At 44.2% G+C, this 19,278-nt stretch overlaps 2 protein-coding genes across 2 annotated transcripts in view; one reads left to right on the top strand and one right to left on the bottom strand.

The window, feature by feature from the left end:
- Positions 1 to 19,278, bottom strand: part of SCP2 (sterol carrier protein 2) — a 342,267-nt gene that overhangs the window by 294,553 nt on the left and 28,436 nt on the right. The gene's annotated exons all lie outside the window — the stretch shown is intronic.
- On the top strand, positions 178 to 12,004 carry LOC103123796 (cytochrome c oxidase assembly factor 7). The gene is made up of 3 exons (XM_007534470.3): positions 178 to 356; positions 6,230 to 6,370; positions 10,771 to 12,004. The coding sequence occupies exons 1-3, from the start codon at positions 251 to 253 to the stop codon at positions 11,217 to 11,219; spliced, it is 696 nt and encodes a 231-aa protein (XP_007534532.1). The 5' UTR covers positions 178 to 250; the 3' UTR covers positions 11,220 to 12,004.

Raw genomic sequence — 19,278 nt, 5'->3', positions numbered from 1 at the left:
CATTAGGACCACAAACGGCTGCAGAAAGAATGGGGAGCGAAATGAAAGCACTTTTACATGGAGTAGAAGCCGAAATCTCTCCGGTGCTCCACCTAGGGGAATAACCGGGCTCGAACAGGACTCTAGGCCCCGCCCCTAAAGGCCCCGCCCCCACAGGCCCCGCCCCTCCACCAGCCCACGTGACCTAAGGGCGGAATTGCGGCGAGTCCCAGGGCCCAGCCGTGTGGTCGTCGCTCAGCTAGCTGGAGCCATGGCGGGTTTAGTGGACTTCCAGGACGAGGAACAAGTGAAGTCCTTTCTAGAAAACATGAAGGTGGAATGCAACTACCATTGCTACCACGAGAAGGACCCGGAAGGTGAGCGTCCCAGCCTCGGCCTGGGGACACGTGGGAGCCTGGGGTTGGGAGTAAGAGGGGGAGGAGAAAGGAAAGGGTTGAATGGGTCCTGTGAGCTACCTCTTCCTCTCCTTGCTTCTGGAAGGCGTCTCTGACCCGGTGGGTAGGGGGAATTGGACACAATAAGTAGAGGAAAGTAAATGATACACTGTGTTAGGGCTGAAGGAGTTTTAAATTCAATTTTAAATTCAGTGGTTATGGTTAGCCATTTAAGAAAGTGGCATCTGAACAAAGTCTTGAAGAAAAGTAAGGGAACTCTACGCCAGGCAGAAGTAAAGCTGGTGAAAAAGCCTTTGGGCAGTCGTGTTTGTGTTGTTCTGAGACCGTGGAGTTGTTTTGAGTGTGTTGGTGAGTGTGGGGCTAGATAGCATAGTGGTTCTCCAAAGTCTCAGGCTCACTCTCTGCACCACCACAAACCAGAACTGAGCAGTGCGCTGTTAAAAAAAGAAAAAAAAAAGTGTGTAGGTGGATACTGGTGTTCAGAAGGACCATCCAGAGCAGCCAGTATCTCTGAGGGCTCTTTTTTCTGACAACTTTATTTATTTACTTATTTATTATTTTTAGGAAATGTTTAATACTTTATTTTGGGTAAAGACAAAAATTGAGAGGGGAGTAGGAGATAGAGGGAGAGAGGAAAAGAGACACCTGCAGCCCTGCTTCAGCACTGGTGAAACTTCCTCTCAAGGTGGGAACAGGGACATGAACCCAGCTCTTTAAACATTGTAACATGTGCTCTCTGTGCAATACGTCACTGCCTGGCCCTGCCTACTTAATTTTTTTAAATTAATTAATTAATTTATTTATTCCTTTTGTTGCCCTTGTTTTTTGTTGTTGTAGTTATTATTGATATCATCGTTGTTGGATAGGACAGAGAGAAATGGAGAGAGGAGGGGAAGACAGAGAAGGGGAGAGAAAGACAGACACCTGCAGACCTGCTTCACCGCCTGTGAAGTGACTCCTTTGCCGGTGGGGAGCCGGGGGCTGAACCAGGATCCTTCCGCTGGTCCTTGTGCTTAGCGCCACCTGCGCTTAACCCGCTGTGCCTACTTAATTTTTATTAAAAAGAGAGAGAGAGAAAAAGAAGAAAAAGGTGAGGTTTTTTTTTTTTTTTAATTTTTTAGTTTTTTTTTACCAGAGCACTACTCAGCTCTGGCTTATAGTGATGCCGGGGATTGAACCTGGGACTTTGGAGCCTCAGGCATGAGAGTCTGTTTGCATAACCATTATGCTATCTCCCCCTGCCGTAAGTATTTTTATGTATTTATTTTAATATATTTTATTTATTTAGGATAGCGACAGAAGTTAAGAGGGAAGGGGGAGATAGGGAGCTAGAGAGAAATATACCTGTAGCCAACTACAAATACTTGTAGTGAAGCTTCCGACCTGCAGATGGGGACCAGGGTCTTGAATCAGAGTCCTTGCACATTGTAATATCTGTTCAACCAGGTATGGAGGAGAGGATGGAAAAAGAAAATGCTGGTTTTTGGACATATGAACTCAGAATGTAGTCAGAAATAAGACTGAAAAAGTAGCCTGGGACATAATACACCTGTGAGTGTCAGAGCAAGGCATTTAGGCTTTACTCTGTAGTCAACAGTCAGACGTATTTAGGAGGAGGGAGTTCAAGGTAGTATACTGTAGAGAATATACTGAGTCATGGAATGGGGGGTTCATGGGCCCTAAAGGACTGGTTGGCAGCACTTTAGAAGAGCCTGATAGGGTCTATAGTTACAGTAGCTACTGGCATAGTATTTCCTTTGAAGTTGTCATAACCTTTCATCTAGAAATAGCCTGTCTCTCAGTATACCCTCACTTTCGTAACATCTGTTCTGCACACAAACTGATACTTTGACTTTGTTACCTTAAATATTTACTCAGTAGATTTTTTTTTTTAATTGTGCCAGTACCTCACACATACCTGCTTCTACTTTTCCTGGAAGACTTTTTTTTTTATTTTAAAAAAAAGAGGGCAGGGGTAGATAGCATAATAGTTATGCAAACAGACTCTCCTGCCTGAGGCTCCAAAGTCCCAGGTTCAATCCCCTGCACCACCATAAACCAGAGCTGAGCAGTGCTCTGGTAAAAAAAAAAAAAAAGAAGAAGGAGAAGGAGAAGGAGAAGAAGAAAGAGCTAGAGAGAGGAGAGACACTACAGGATAACTCCACAGTGTTCATGGAGCTTCCCCTGGAGCTGTTGATGGTTTGCCTCTGGTGCAGGGAGATTGAACCTGGGTCCTGGTGCACGGGGAAGTGTGCGCTCTACTTGATGAGCTGTCTCCTGGCCCTCTTACACTTTATTTTAAATGACAAAAACAGCATTTTTCTTGTTCTTGTTACTGGAGTGTGTGTCCCCTTACACATTTGACTTCCTCTGTATTCATTCTAGCATTTAAAAGCCTATATGCTAGAGTAATTTTTCAGAATGAAAATTGAATCACACTCTTTTTTACCAGCGCGCTTCTCAGCTCTGGTTTATGGTGTCGCTTTTTCTTTGTTATTTTTTTTTTTGCCACTAGGGTTATCACTGCAGCATGCTACCTGCACAATGATTTCATCACTCCCCGCCACCCCTTCCTTTTTTCTTTCTTTTATTCATTAGGACAGAGAGAAATTGAAAGGGGGGAAAGAGAGAGGCCTGCATATCTGCTTCGCTGCTCTTAAAGATTCCCCCCCCCTGCAGGTAGGGACCAGGGAGCTGAACCCTGGACCTTGCTCATGGTAATGTGTGTGCCCTACTGGGCGTGCCGCTGCCCTACTCCCTCATAGCTTTCTTTGTTAAAATCTTTCAGTGCTGCAACCTAGGAGGTGGCACAGCAGGAAAAGCCCTCAAATTGTTTCCCAAGTTCAGTCCCTGTTATTTACATATGCCAGAGCAATGAGCTGGTTCTCCTTCCTCTCCACCTTTCTCATTTATAAATAAATAAATAAATAAATATTTTTAGAAAACCTCTTTTTTGCTCTTTTCTTCTTGTTGACAAATAAATATTTTAAAATATATATATATCTTAAGTGGCTCACCACTGACTTTGAATGAAATTCTATTTTTAAAAATATTTATTTATTTATTCCCTTTTGTTGCCCTTATTTTATTGTTGTAGCTATTATCGCTGTCATCATTGTTAGATAGGACAGAGAGAAATGGAGAGAGGAGGGGAAGACAGAGAAGACGAGAGAAAGATAGACACCTGCAGACCTGCTTCACCGCCTGTGAAGCGACTCCCCTGCAGGTGAAGAGCTGAGGGCTCAAACCAGGATCCTTACGCAGGTCCTTGCGCTTTGTGCCACATGTGCTTAACCCACTGCGCTACCGCCCAATTCCCTGAAATTCTATTTTTAATGATTTTTATTATCTTTATTGGATAGAGACAGGTAGAAATTGAGAAGGTGGGGACAATAGAGGGGGGACGAGAGACAGAGACACCTGCAGTGTTGTTTTACCACTTGCAAAACTTTCCCCCTGCAGGTGGGGACCAGGCACTTGGACTGGGTTCCTTGTGTGCACTGTAACATGTTCACTCAACCAGGTGCGTCACCACCCAGCCCCGAATTCTAACTCTTTCTGCTTTCTCTGTCCAGCCACACTGTACCTCAATTATAACAAGCTTACTTCCTCCTTTGGGTATTTTTTTTTTAAAAGATTTTATTTATTTATTAATGAGAAACATAGGAGAGAGAAAGAGCCAGACATCACTCTGGTACATGTGCTGCCAGGGATTGAACTCAGGACCTCATGCTTGATAGTCCGATGCTTTATCCACTGTGCCGCCTCCCGGACCACTGGGTATTTTTATTTTTCATTCTTGTCTTTGGGACTAGTGCCTGGGACTTATGCCTCCTTCCCATTTGCTATGCTTAAATTCTTCTTCTTTATTATTGTAATCTCAGACATAGTCATCATCTTCTAGTTCATACTTCTCATTCTCTCAAATGCACAACTTTCTTACCGCACTTTTACATTTCAACCATCATCTTTTTTTCAGTATATAACTTCTTTTGTTAGGTTTATTCCTAGATAGTTTATTGTGTTTGTTGCTATATATATATTTTTAATTGGTACCAGTGTTATCACCGAGGCTTGGTGCTTGCATGATGAAACCACTACTCCTTGTGTCCATATTTTTCTGTTTTATTTGGTAGGACAGAGAGAAATTAGAGGGAAAGGGGAGTGAGAAAGAGAGATGTCTGTGGCACCACTTATGAAGCTTCCCCCTGCAGGTGGGGACCCGGGTCCTTGTGCTTGGTAGCATGTGTCCTCAGCCAGGTGCCTCTCCATAGTTTTGTTATTGTTTGACAGTAACAAGTCTTGTTCATCTATTTACTTAATTATTGCATTTCCAGTTTCCCCTCTAAATGTAATTTTTAAAAGGGCAAGGGAGGGCATTCGCAGAATCTATCAATAGAGTAACATCTAGTACATAGATACACATAAAAACTCAGATGTTGGGAGTCAGGTGGTAGTGCAGTGGGTTAAGTGCACATGGTGCAAAGCGCAAGGACCGGGATAAGGATCCCAGTTCAAGCCCCTGGCTCCCCACCTGCAGGGTTGTCGCTTCACAGGCGGTGAAGCAGGTCTGCAGGTGTCTATCTTTCCCCCTCTCTGTCTTCCCCTCCTCTCTTGATTTCTCTCTGTCCTATCCAACAACGAACGATAACAGTAATAACCACAACAAGGCTACAACAAAAAGGGGGGGGAAAGGCCTCCAGGAGCAGTGGATTCATGGTTCAGGCACCGAGCTCCAGCAATAACCCTGGAGGCAAAAAAAAAAAAAAAACCTCAGATGTTTGTTGCATAAAAATGAACAAGTAGACGTTAATGGGTAGACTGGGTTGTTAGGAGAGAGGCTCATGGGGACTAGAGACTGACGAGAAGTCAATCTCCAACTTTTTGGTAGCTGCTATTCCTACTTTAGGCTTCATTTTCTCAACCTGGCTGTGGAGAAGGGTGCAGCCATTAAAGCACTGTTGTTGTTGTTAACATAGACAAGCCTATGTGCCATTTTGACTTACTGTGTTTCACTGCTGAACCTCCTGAGAAGTTCCAAAGCAGCAAGGTTTTGATTGTGAAAGGCAATGGGTGTTTGGATCAGTGTAACAGTGCAGAAGGGTGCCACAAGAAGAACGGGGTTAGGGGTCGAGCGGTAGCTCAGCGGGTTAAGCGCACGTGACATGAAGCGCAAGGATCCTGCTTAGAGCCTCTGGCTCCCCACCTCCAGGCAGTGAAGCAGGTCTGCAGATGTCTGTCTTTCTTTCCTTCTCTCTGTCTTCCCCTCCTCTCTCAGTTTCTGTCTGCCCTATTCAGCAACAGCAGTGGCAACAGTAACAACATCAAGGGGGTCGGGCGGTAGCGCAGCGTTTTAAGTGCATGTGGCGCAAAGCGCAAGAACCGGCATAAAGCATCCCGGTTTGAGTCCCCAGCTCCCCACCTGTAGGGGAGTCGCACAACAAGGACAACAAAAGGGAAAATAATTAAAAAAAAATAATAACAACAAGGGCAACAAGATGGGAAAAATGGCCTCCAGGAGTAGTGGATTCGTAGTGCAGGCACTGAGCCCCATCGATAACCCTGGAGGCAAAAAAAAAAAGAATGGGAGTGTGGGGGTACAGGGGCCAACATCTCTCCATTGCTCATACACTGACCAGTTCCTATTAAAGGACAGTGCCCTTCACAGGAGTAGCTCAGTGCCACTTTTGTTCTTTGTGATAAGGACACTTCGCCCGCCTCAGGAGAACTGAGGCCAGGCCTAAATAAAAGACATTCTGGACTGCCACACCTGGGCCTTCCCTGTATTGGAGCAGCAACCTCACACTTGAACAGCTCTTGCCCTATCCTCACAGGTTGCTATCGGCTGGTGGACTACTTGGAAGGAATCCAGAAGAATTTTGATGAGGCTGCCAAGGTGCTGAAGTTCAACTGTGAAGAGAACAAGCACAGTGATAGCTGTTACAAATTGGGGGCCTATTATTTGACTGGAAAAGGTAGGGCGAGGGTTTATTCTCCTTGGTCTTTGATGCTAGTGCAGGTGTCAACGTTCTTCACAGAAGGATCTTCACAGGTTTTGGGAAAAGACGTCCCCACCTGCAGGGGGAAAACTTCATGAGTGGTGAAGCAGGGCTGCAGGTGTCTCTCTGTCTCTCTTCCTCTCTATCCCCCCATCCCTTTCAATTTCTAGCTGTCTCTATCCAATAAATAAAGACAGTTAAAAGAAAAGAGAAGAAATGATGTTGCAACAGCAGCGTTCAGCATACTGATGAGGAAGAGCAGTCTTTCAAATTTAGGGAATGCTGATTGCAAGTAGTGGGCTCTTGAAGTAGTCACTTTAGCTCTAGCTAAAGAGAGCTTGCACTTACATCAGCTGTGAAATGGAGGAAAAGGGGAGTCGGCTGGTAGCGCAGCGGGTTAAGTGCACGTGGCGCAAAGCACGAGGACCAGCTTAGGATCCCGGTTCAAGGCCCCGGCTTTCCACCTGCAGGGGAGTCGCTTCACAGGCGGTGAAGCAAGTCTGCAGGTGTCTGTCTTTCTCTCCTCTGTCTTCCTCTCCTCTATTTCTCTCTGTCCTATCTAACAAAGCCAACAACAATAACTACAACAACACTAAAACAAGGGCAACAAAAGGGAAAGTAAATAAATAAATATTTTTAAAAATTAACTTAAAAAAAAAAATTCCATAAAAAAAAAAATGGAGGAAAAGAATAGGACTTGCTCACAGAGCTGTTAAGAGTAAAGGTATCTTTTTGCTCCTTGCCAGATGTTCTCAGAAAACCTAAGTATTTTGTGCCATGGGTCTTCCCATGGGCTACTTCCCTGTCCTCATGTTTTTTTTTTTTTTTTTTTTATCTGCAAGGTTATTGCTGGGACTTAGCACCTGCACTATGAATCCATTGCTCCTGGAGGCTATTTTTTCCCTTTTGTTGCCCTTGTTATTTATTGTTGTTGTTATTGTTATTGCTGTCGTTGGATAGGACAGAGAGAAATCAAGGGAGGGGGAGGTAGAGAGGAGAAGAGAAAGATAGACACCTGCAGACTTGCTTCAACACCTGTGCAGTGACTCCCCTGCAGGTGGGGAGCCGGGGGCTCAAACAGAGATCCTTATACTGGTCCTTGAGCCCAGACCCCATGCTGTGGTTTCTGCCTTCTCCAGAGTGAATGATCCAAGAGAAAGAGAAAGAACAAGAAGGATTCCCAGTGTCTTATTTATTTATTTCCTCCAGGGTTATTGCTGCAGCTCGGTGCCTGCACTACGAATTTACTGCTCCTGGAAACCATTTTCCCCATTTTTGTTGCCCCTATTGCTTCTATTGTTATTGCTGTTGTTATTACTGTTGTTATTATTAGGTAGGACAGAGAAATTGAGAGAGATGGGGAAGTAACTGGGGGAGAGAGAGAGAGATACCTGCAGACCTTCTTCACTGCTTATGAAGCAACCCTGCCGGCGAGGAGCCGTGGGGCTGGAACCAGGATCCTTACGCTGGTCCTTGCACTTTGTGCCATGTGTGCTTAACCCACTGTGCTACCACCCAGCCCTCCCCCCAAGTGTCTTTTATGTCTTGCTTGCAGATGTCACATATTTTCATTTCCATCACGTTGTATTTCTCAGAGCGGAGTTAAAGTCTAACCCATGCTAAGTGGGAAAGTCCTCCTCTTTTTTTTTTTTTTTTTAATTAAAACTTTTTTTTTTGTATTTTATTTATTTTTCAAAAAGATGCAGAGAGAGAAAGACACAGAGGCAAATACCAGAGCACTGCACAGCTCTGGCTTATTGTGGTGTGGGGAATTGAACCTGGAATAGCTCACCTAGTAGAGTGCACATGTTACCATGTGTAACTCCACCGTACCCTGTGGCTAGTTTTTTGTTTTTTTTGTTCGTTTGTTTTCCTCTAGATAGAAGGTGAGAGACAAAGCGGTAGAGAGGGAGAGAGAAAGCAGGAAAAGATACTGACCATTTTATCTTTCTTGAAGCTCTCCCCCTCCTTCCTTTCAGGCACTTCCATGTGGTGGTCTGGGCCCAAATCCGGATCTGTGTGTGGGCACGTGCACACGTTATGCTGTGAGTCGTGTGCTGGCCCGCTGCACCTCATGCTTTTGATGCCAGTGCTCAAACCACTGTGCCACCTGTGGACCACTGGAATAGAGTTTTGTTTAGGGCAGGGAAAAGGCGAGTGGGTTTGAAATAATAAATTTTGTTTAGAGAACAAGAAAGAAGACCCAGAAGATCCTGCCACATCTGGCCTCTAACTGCCAGCTTCTCCGATGTCCATTCCCCAGAAATTTCTGAGATCTAGCTACATGGGCTTCTTTTTTTCTTTGTGTTTTATTTCTGCTCCTGATAGCAACTTCACTTCACACCATGCTTTCTCCCCCCCATTACATCACAGCTCAGATATCACTTCTTTGCCACACTGCTTTCATCTCTCGAAGCTCCTCGCCCTACTCCTCAGTTCTCATCAAGAGCCCTGATACACTCTTAGCACCTTGTGCTTTTTTCCTTCGTGTATTTGCCACACTTACAGTGATGCCGTTATTTGTGTGGGTTTGTCATCTGTCTCATTAGGTCATAAGATCTGCAAGGTCAGTGACTGTAGCGCTGTAGTTGGCAAGTAATAAAATTTGGTTTGTATTTGCTATTTTTAAAGATTTTATTTATTTACTAGTGGGCATGAGAGAGAGAACCAGATCATCACCCTGGCACATGCAGTACCTGGAGTTGAATCTGGGACCTTAAGTTTTCAAGTCCAACACTCCAGTCATTGCACCACCTTCCAGGCCACTGTTTGTTTATTAAAAAGAAAAAAAAAATTTTTTTCTTTATTTTATATTAGAGGAACATGAGAGGTTTGCATTGGAGTGGGGAGAGAGAGAGAGCGAGAGCGAGCGAGCTTGCAGCCAGGGGGTCACTCCAGTACTTGAGACACTGGGAGCCTCAGGCAGCTACCACTGTAAAACACTTTCCTAATTATGAAAAGACAAAATACTTAAGAAAACACAAGGGGGGGGGGTTTCAGTAGTGCAGTGGGTTAAGTGCACATGGCACAAAGTGCAAGGACCGGTTTAAGGATTCCGGTTCAAGCCCCCAGTTCCCTACCTGCAGGGGAGTCACTTCACAAGCAGTGAAGCAGGTCTGCAGTTGTCTTATCTCTCTTTCCTCCTTTCTCTGTCTTCCCCTCCTCTCTCGATTTCTCTCTGTCCTATCCAACAATGACAGCAATAATAACAACAATAGTAACTACAACAATAATAAGCGACAAGGGCAACAAAAGGGAAAAAATGGCCTCCATTACAAATCCTCCAGTGGATTTGTAGTGCAGGTACCAAGCCCCAGCGATAACCCTGGAGGCAAAAAAAGAAAACACAAGGGAAATGGTTTGAATCTGATAGTTGAAACATTGCCTTTTATTTATCATTGTTTTGTTGTTGTCACTGGTACTTCAATACTCCAAGTCAATTTTATTTACCCTGAAAAGGATAGATACAGACAGAAGGAGAGATGGCCACAGCACCTAAGTTTTCGCCAGTGTATTGGGGGCTGGGCTGAACCTGGGCTGTGCACATGACCAAGTAAACACACTGTCCAGGTGAGCTATCTTGCCAGCCAGAATTTGCCTTTAATTCATCAGTTTGACACATTACACTATGGTATGTTTCTAGACTAGCGATCATTTATTGAAGGGCTTGTAGTGCCGTATTCCTTCTGTAATCCCATGAGGTAAATTTCATTCCCACTTTTTACCTTTTTCTTACTTGTTTTGGAATTCTTTATAATATTCCATCTGGACAAAAGTTTCTTTTTTAAATTTCTGATTTACTTATTTATTATTGGATAGAGATGGAAACTGAGAGGGGAGTGAGAGAGAAAGAAGGAAAGAGACAGAGTGAAGTTTTCCCCCTGCAGGTGGGGACTAAGAACTTAAACCTGGGTCCTTGTGCACTATAATGTGAGTGCTTAACCAGGTGTGCTGCCTCCTGGCCCCATATAAAAGGTTCCATAGTGGGGACCAGGTGGTGGTACACCTGGTTAAGAGCACACATTATAGTGCTCAAGGACCTAGGTTCAAGCCCCTGGTCCCCACCTGCGGGGGGCAAGCTTCATGAGTGGTGAAGTAGGGCTGCAGGTGTCTCTCTGTCTCTCTCCCCCTCTGTCTCCTCCTCCCTTCTCAATTCCTCTCTTGTTTCTATACAATAATAAATAAGTAAAATTAAAAAAAAAAAAAAAAGTTCCGTAATGAAAAATGCTGGAAGGTCTGTGCCCTACTACTTTCCCATTATGAAGCTAAAGTGTGAACTTCATCTAGCAATTGTTTCCTAATTTTGAACATTCAGGTTCAGAACCTTCAGATTCTTCCCTTGCTTGGGTTTATAACTTTCTTTTCTTCCCTTTCAGGTGGATTGACCCAGAACCTGAAAACTGCCTCTGATTGCTTTCGGATGGCATGTGAGAAACCCGGAAAGAAGTCTGTGCAGGCATGTCACAACCTTGGTCTCTTGGTACATGATGGACAGGTCAATGAAGATGGTCAGCCCAATCTGGGCAAGGCCAGAGACTACTACACAAAGGCCTGTGAGAGCAACTTTGCCTCTAGCTGCTTTAATCTCAGTACCATGTTCCTCCAGGGTGCCCCTGAATTTCCCAAAGACATGGGCCTGGCATGTCAATATGCAATGAAAGCTTGTGACCTGGGCCATTTCTGGGCCTGTGCCAATGCCAGCCGCATGTATAGGCTGGGGGATGGTGTGGATAAGGACGAAGCCAAAGCTGAGTTGCTAAAAAATCGTGCTCAGCAGCTGCACAAAGAACAGCAGAAAAGCGTCCAACCCTTAACATTTGGGTAGTCTGGCACTGCTCAGGTGCGTCAAAAAGCTTAGGCTGTTGCTGACTGTGGAGGTCAACCTGCTAGAGCAGGAAGATCTGGGACTTGTTATCCGTGGCTTTGGTTCCATAAACCTCTTGTTCCAGAGTGCCACCTACTGGAGTATACATACCCTGAGATATTTATTTAGTCAGTTTTCTGTATCTGGTGTGTGGTGAAGACAACCATGTTTATGGGGTGTTCGTTTTCAAACTTGTTGCTCTATGAAAAGATGGCAAACTAGAGCCGTCGGGATTGTGAGTGGGAGAAGACACAAGAGCAAGAAGTCAGAAAAATTAGCAGACACAGGGCCTAACAGGATCAAACATCATTATAACAATCATTATTATTTTGCTTGGGAAGGCTTGGAAATCAGAAAGTATCTTGAATTTACATAATAGAGGTCTTAAAGGAGCTAAGAACAGTAAAAGTCACAACTGCTACCCTCTGACTTACATGATATGGGCTTCCTTTTTAACTTCACAGTTAAGAGATTTTGGTATATTTATAGAGATCAGGAAGGACCTGAGACACACAACTTAAAGGTCCTTATGCTTCAGGTTTGCTAAATAAGATGAAACAAGCTTTTTGTGGATACATTGACTGTCAAAGATTAGCATTCCCCAAGCCACTCACACTGATGATTATTCCCAAGGTACCTTCATATCAGAATTCCTTAGCAAAGGCTGTGACACATTTACTCCCGCCTCAAATGAGTCTTTTTTTTTTTTTAACTGTCTCTGAATAAACTATTTTGATTGATCTGTGTTAGATTGTGTGCTTGACTAATAGTGGCTGTGCCTTTCTTTCCAGAATGTATGCTTTTTCTATTATCTCCCTAACTTGTCACCAGGGGGCGAACGTGACATTTTCCTCATCATAAGGGAATCTTTATTTCTGTCACCACCTACTGTTTTGGGGCTTCCAGTTTTGTAGCTTCATGGTTTGGATGAAGGTTTTGACTGTATAAATGCAGTCTTGATGGTTTTAGTTGATTTAGAAAAGTGACTTTCTCAAAAACAGAAATGAAGTATTTTGATGGCAGGGGAGATAATGTAATGGCTTTTCAAAAAAGACTTTCATGCCTGGGGCTCCAAAGTTTTAAAAATTGAGTTTATTTTGGAGCTGGAAGACAGCATAATGGTTATATAAAAGACTCATGCCTGAGGCTCTAAGATCCCAAGTTCAGTCCCTCGCACCATCATAAACTAAGAAGACTTTACTTTTAAAATATAAAATTGCTTTTGTGCTTAAACTATATAGACCAATAAACATATAAGAGATTCAACACCAACAGAATCACTAGGAAAATGTAAAAGTCACAATAAAACGATAGCCTTATATCTGTCAGGATGACTCCTGTTTAAAAAAGAAGTGGTGGAGTAGTGTATGAGAGATCCTGGGTGTTTTTGTTTTTTTTTTCTTATTTTAAATATTTTCTTATTTCAAATATAGGTCACACAAGGTATGTTTCTTCTTTTTCCTCTTCCTCTTCTTCATTTTAACCAGGACACTGATCAGTTCTGGCTTATGTTTGTGTGGGGGTTTGAACCTGGGACCTTGGAGCCTTAGGCATGAGAGTATTTTTGCTAACCATTATGCTGTCTATCCCTGCCCTCTTATTTTAAATAGTTTTATTGTATTATTATATTTATCTATGAAGAGAGAGAGATACAGATGTCTACGCTGTCTCCCAGCCCAAGGGCTTCTTTTAAAAATATTTTTATTTTTCATTACTTTTTATCTTTTGTGAGGAGAGATGGGTATGAAGACAGAAAGATGATAACTTTTAGGCAGTCACTTCTGCCCAAGCTCTCCTTATTTTCTTACTATTTTATCACATTTTATTTTATTGCTATGCTTAGTAATGAAAGCTAGAGATTCAGAAAGATACAGAGAGAGTGAGATGGGCAGGGGTAGATATAATATTGATGCAAAGAGACTCTTCTACCTGAAGCTCTGAATTTCCTGCCTCACTGTGATGCAGGGTTGAGCAAGGCTCTGGTTAAAAAAAAAAAAAGTAGATAAACAAAAAAACCAGAGTGAGACCAGAGCACTACTCAGCTCACACGCTGGAGAGCTGGGGATTCAACCTGAAGCCTTGGAATCTCAGGCATGAAGGCTTTTTTATTTTTATTTTCCCTTTTGTTGCCCTTGTTTTTTATTGTTGCTGTTATTGATGTCGTTGTTGGATAGGACAGAGAGAAATGGAGAGAGGAGGAGAGAAAGATAGACACCTGTGAAGTGACTCCCCTGCAGGTGAAGAGCCGGGGCTTGAATGGGGATCCTTATGCCAGCCCTTGCGCTTTGCGCCACCTGCACTTAACCCGCTGTGCGGGCCCAACTCTCGCATGAAAGTTTTTTACATAAACATTAAGCTATCTCCCCAGCCTTCAAGTTTAGATGTTATTAACTGGCAAAGATCCTGATGACAATATTAAGTAGAAAAAAAAGTAAAATCCATTATAGTGGGAACGCCATTATGTTAAGAAAAGACATCTGTGTTTAATTGATGAATGTTAAAGTTTCTATGTACTTCTTAAGCAATTAGTAGTAACTCCAGAGAGAGGAAAGAGAGAAGCTAACCATCACTCTGGCATGTGTGCTGCCTGGGATTGAATTTGAGACGTAATTTTAAATCCAGTGCTCTAGTCACTGTGCTGCTTCTGGACTGCTGCTGATGCTTAAAGTATCTCAGAAAATACCCACAAGGCTATAAATACCATTGCCTTGGGGGTAGCTGAGTGGTATACTCCTGGCTTTCTATCTTTCTTACACATACCCACACAAAAAATAAAATAATAAGTAAATCTAGTTAAATACTAAGAAAATTCCATTGCTGGGAGTCGGGAGGTAGCACAGCAGGTTAAGCGCACGTGGCACAAAGCGCAAGGACCAGCATAAGGATCACGGTTTGAGGCCCTGGCTCCCCACTGCAGGTGTCTGTCTTTCTTTCCCCGCCTTCCCCTCTTCTCTCCATTTCTCTCTGTCATATCCAACAATGACGACAACAGTAATAACTACAACAATAAATTCCATTGCCCCTGAGAAAGAAGTTAGAGATTCGCAGATGGGGATGGGAGACTTTGCCTTCCCTTTTCTGAGGCTCTTCTTGTTCTCTGGAATCGCCTTTCTGGTCAAGAAGATCAGGACCTGAAGAGATCTCTTGAGCAGAAGCTCCCCAGGCTTGCCTTCATGCGGCCATCTTGGCTCTGTGCCCGGGGATGGAAGACTGCTCTCTCTTTCCTGTGTGATCTTGGATGAGATATGTGCTTTCTTTGAATTTCATTAAACGAGAGCTTGACAGCTGGTGAAGAGACTCAGCAGGTAGAGCACAGGACTTGCAGGGGCGAGGGCTCTAGTTTTTTTTTTTTTTTTTAATATTCCCTTTTGTTGCCCTTGTTTTATTGTTGTTATTAATGTCATTGTCGTTGGATAGGACAGAGACAAATGGAGAGAGGAGGGGAAGACAGAGAGGGGGAGAGAAAGACACCTGCAGACCTGCTTCACTGCTTGTGAAGCGACTCCCCTGTAGGTGGGGAGCCAGGGGTTTGAACTAGGATCCTCACGTTGGTCCTTGCGCTTTGTGCCACCTGCGCTTAACTGAGGGCGTTAGTTCTATCCCTGACACCACGTATGCCAGAGTAATGCTCTAGCTCTGTCTCCCTCTTGTGACTTAGTCTTTTTATTTATAATTATTTTTAAAAGATTTTATCTCTTTATTAATATGCGGGGGTCAGAGCATGACTCATGCACACGTGATGCCAGGGATAGAACTCAGGACCTCATGCTTGAGAATTTACCTCCTGGACCATTATTATTTTTAGTATTCTTATTTATGTATGAGAGAGAGAGGAGGAGGAGAGATTGAAAAATAGAGAACCAGAGCATCACTCTGGCATACGTGGTGCCAGGGACTGAATTTACCACATGCTCGAGAGTCCAGTGGCTTATCCATTGCACCATCCCCCACACCACAACGAGAGATTGCAGCTCTCTTCATTAAAGAGCCCCCCTGCCCCTGCTTGAAGAATCAGGAACATCTTGAGTCACTGGTCTACAGCCAGATGTGCTGGGGGTTTCTGGTTCCTTGGTATTTGAGACAAATAGAGGAAGACAACCCAGTTCGTCCTTTCTCCCTCCCTCCTTTCCTTTCTTCCTCCCTTCTTCCCTTTCATCCTTTCACCAGAACACTGCTCAGCTGTGGTTCTGGTGGTGTGGGAGATTCAACTTGGGTACTTAGAGCCTCAGGCATGAGATTTTGCAGAGCCATTATTCTATCTCTCCAGTTCTGTTCTTTAGTTTAGAGTGAAATACAGGGAGAGGAAACAGACAGGAAGGAGATGCACCACTACACCACTCCACCTTCCATCGAGTTCCCCTGGACCACCCAGTTGCACTTTAAGGCTCAGCTCAGCTGTCCTCTCCTGCAGGAAGCCATCCCTGACTGCCAGTCCACCTCAGGTACTTCTCGAGCAGGGAGGCTAGCCGAGACACCCTAAATGCCTGGAGGGCTCTTAGGAGGTTGCAGGCATGCTTCATTCTTTTCTTCTTGACCTGTATGGTTATTGGATATTTGGAGCGCTAGCTAGCTAGGCCAACTCTCCACCACTTAGGGGATGACTCCTTTTCGCCTCTGGCCACAGGTTTTTCTTCTTCCAATTCTACTGATGGGTGTTTTAGGCCCAGGCCCTAGTCTAGCTGGCTTCAGGCCACAGGTTTTACTGCTAATTCCAATGGAGGGTGGTAAAGCCAGCGGCTTCTGAAGTCCCACGAGGGGCCCCTGGGTTCCACTCATTTTTTTTATTAAAAAAAATTTTTTTTATATTTATTTATTTTCTCTTTTGTTGCCCTTGTTTTTTTTTATTGTTGTAGTTATTATTGTTGTTGTTATTGATGTCATCGTTGTTAGACAGGACAGAGAGAAATGGAGAGAGGAGGGGAAGACGGGGAAAGAAAGACAGACACCTGCAGACCTGCTTTTTTTTTTAAATTTTATTGATTCCCTTTTGTTGCCCTTGTTGTTTCGTTGTTGTAGTTATTGATGTCATCGTTGTTGGATAGGACAGAGAGAAATGGAGAGAGGAGGGGGAGAGAAAGACAGACACCTGCAGATCTGCTTCACCGCCTGTGAAGCGACTCCCCTGCAGGTGGGGAGCTGGGGGCTCGAACTGGGAACCTTACGCCGGTCCTTGCGCTTTGCGCCACCTGCGCTTAACCCGCTGCACTACAGCCCGACTCCCCCCCATTCACTTTTTATCTTTATTTATTATTGGATAGACAAAAAGAAATTGAGAGGGAAGGGGGAGACAGACAGAGAGAGAGAGAGGGAAAGACACCTGTAGCCCTGTGTCACCACTCACAAACCTTTCCCCCTGCAGGTGGGGACTGGGGCCTTGAGCCTGGGTCCTTGCACACATTGGTGTGAGCACTCAACCAGGTGCTGCACCACCAAGGCCCATGAATCTTAAAAAAAAAATTTATTTTAATCAGAGGGATAGATATATAGAGAGATCAGAGCAGCTCTGGTTTATAGTGGCACAGGGGATTGAACCTAGGATTTTGAAGCCTCAGGGAGGAATGTCATTTTGCATGACCATTATGCTATCTCCTCTACTCCCATAAACAGATCTTTTTTTTTCCCCCTCCGGATTATCACTGGGGGATGGTGCCTGCACTATTTTTCCCATTTCTGTTGTCCTTGTTATTGTTGTCATTGCTGTTGTTGTTGTTGCTGGACAGGACAGAGAAATCTAGAGAGATGGGGAAGACAGAAAGGGGAAGAATAAAGAGAGACACCTGCAGACCTGCTTCACTGCTTTTTAAGCGACCCTCTTGCAGGTGGGAAGTTGGGGCTCGAACCGGGATCCTTATGCCCTTCCTTACACTTTGCACCATGTGCACTTAGCTCGCTGCTCTACTGCCCGGCCTCCAACAGATGTTTTAAAATATTTATTTATTTATCTATCATTATTTTTTTACCACAGCACTGCTAATTTCTGGCTTCTGGTGGTGCAGGGCATTGAACCTGGCGCTTCTGAACTTCAGGCATGAAAGTATCTTTGCATCACCATTCTGGTATCTACCCCAGCCCCCTTTTCCAGTTTGGATAGCACTAGGTGGATTGCTGAGGCTCTGTGCCAGCACTAGGAACGCAGGGATGCTGATAGCTCACACCCCCTCCCGCCACCTAACAACCTCCCATTTGCTATTTTTCTCAGATTTCAAAGTACAATGAGAAATTGAGAGGAAGGGGTGAGATAGAGACACGGAGAGAAAGAGAGACCCCCGCAGACCTGCCTCACCTCTCTTCCCCATGCAGGTGGGGAACGAATGGGGCTTCAACCCTGGAAGTCTGAGAATTCCAGCGGGTTTCTCACCACCCAGCATCCCAGCACAGCTGCTCAAATCATTTTTCCCAGAAGGGGGTTGGAGCAGTGCAGGAGATGGAAGAAGATCGACCCATAGCAGAGACAGGGGAACAAAGGCAGAGCTTCAGGACCTTTCTGTCGCTGTGGCCATCCCACCAGGGAACTGGTGTCTCAGCCACACAACCCTGGTGCTCTGCCCAGTGAAGCCTGTCTCCTGCCTCTCTCTAGCTCCTGGGAAGGAAGCTCCCAAGAACAGATCCTGTGAGCAGACTGCAAACACTCTGCCCAAAGCAACAGCTAGTCCAGACCAAGGGGCAGTGCAGTGGGAGCAAGGCCAGCCCAGGAGGGGCCATCCTTTTTTTTTTTTTTTTTTTAATCAATTTAATTATGAACAATTCTGTTGGATAATAAGGGTACATTTCCCACCACCAGAGTTCTCCATCCCACCCCTTCCACTGGAAACTTTCCTATTCTTTATCCCTCTGTGGGTATGGACACAGGGAAATCCTGGGTTCTGACCCCAGTAGCACATCAGAAACAAAGGGCTGAGGTAAATAGCACAATGGTATAAGTAATAGACTTCCAATATTACCATAAAGCCAGAATTGAGTGGTGCTCTGGTAAAAATATAAAGTTAAATTAAAAAGTAAAACAACTAGAACATGATAAATGATAGACTACTGGGGGTCGGGGCAGTAGTGAGCTGCGCAAGGATCTGGGTTTGAGACCTGCAGGGGGGACGCTTCACAAGTGGTGAAGCAGGTCTGCAGGTGTCTCGCCCCCACTTCTCTCAGTTTCTCTCTGTCCTAGCCAATAAAGTGGAATAATGTCACCAGGAGCAGTGGATTTGTAGTGCTGGCACTGAGCCCCAGAATAACCCTGGAGGTAAAAATAAATCAGTGATGGACTATTGTTTTGATTTCTCCCCTTAAATAAACTAGTTTTGGGGCTAAGAGGCAGAGAAATCGGAACCTTTATACTTCATTGGTGTGAATTAAAAATGGCACAATAACTTTGAAAAACAGTAGTTCCTTAAAAAATTAAGTATCAGGAGTCAGGCGGTAGTGCAGCAGGTTAAGCGCAGGTGGCGCAAAGCGCAAGGACTGGCATAAGGATCCTGGTTGGAGCCCTTGGCTCCCCACCTGCAGGGGAGTCGCTTCACAAGCGGTGAAGCAGGTCTGCAGGTGTCTATCTTTCTCTCCCCCTCTCTGTCTTCCCCTCCTCTCTCCGTTTCTCTCTGTCCTATCCAACAACAAAAGCTTCAATAACAATAATAGCTACAACAATAAAACAATAAGGGCAACAAAAGAGAATAAATAAATATTAAAATAAAGTTTTTTTAAATTAAATATCATATGATCCAAGAATGCCAAAAAAATTGACCCATGTTACAGTAGCATTTACAGTAGCCAGAAGGAATTCAAGTATCTATTGATGGCTGAGTGGACAAACAAAATGTATATGTATACAATGAAATACTGTCTAGCTTTAACAGGAAAGAAATACTGACACACTGCAACATGGATGAATCTGGCAGTCATTCTTCTAAGTGAGGCCATTTGCAAAAAGGCAAATACTGTATTTCACTTAGATGATTATCTAAATTTAGACAGAATGTAGAATTGTAGTTCCCCCAAGCTTCAAGGAGGGGGGAGATGCTTGGTGCTATAT

This window comes from Erinaceus europaeus, chromosome 13, assembly GCF_950295315.1.
Source record: "Erinaceus europaeus chromosome 13, mEriEur2.1, whole genome shotgun sequence".
Lineage (NCBI taxonomy): Eukaryota > Metazoa > Chordata > Mammalia > Eulipotyphla > Erinaceidae > Erinaceus > Erinaceus europaeus.
The sequence above is the reverse complement of the archived record's forward strand: the minus strand, read 5'-3'. Positions and strand labels throughout refer to the sequence as shown.

Coding starts and splice junctions, on each gene's coding strand:
- LOC103123796 (XM_007534470.3), top strand. CDS start 251: ATGGCGGGTTTAGTGGACTTCCAGGACGAGGAACAAGTGAAGTCCTTT. Junction 357..6,229: donor CCACGAGAAGGACCCGGAAG/GTGAGCGTCCCA, acceptor CTATCCTCACAG/GTTGCTATCGGCTGGTGGAC. Junction 6,371..10,770: donor CTATTATTTGACTGGAAAAG/GTAGGGCGAGGG, acceptor CTTCCCTTTCAG/GTGGATTGACCCAGAACCTG.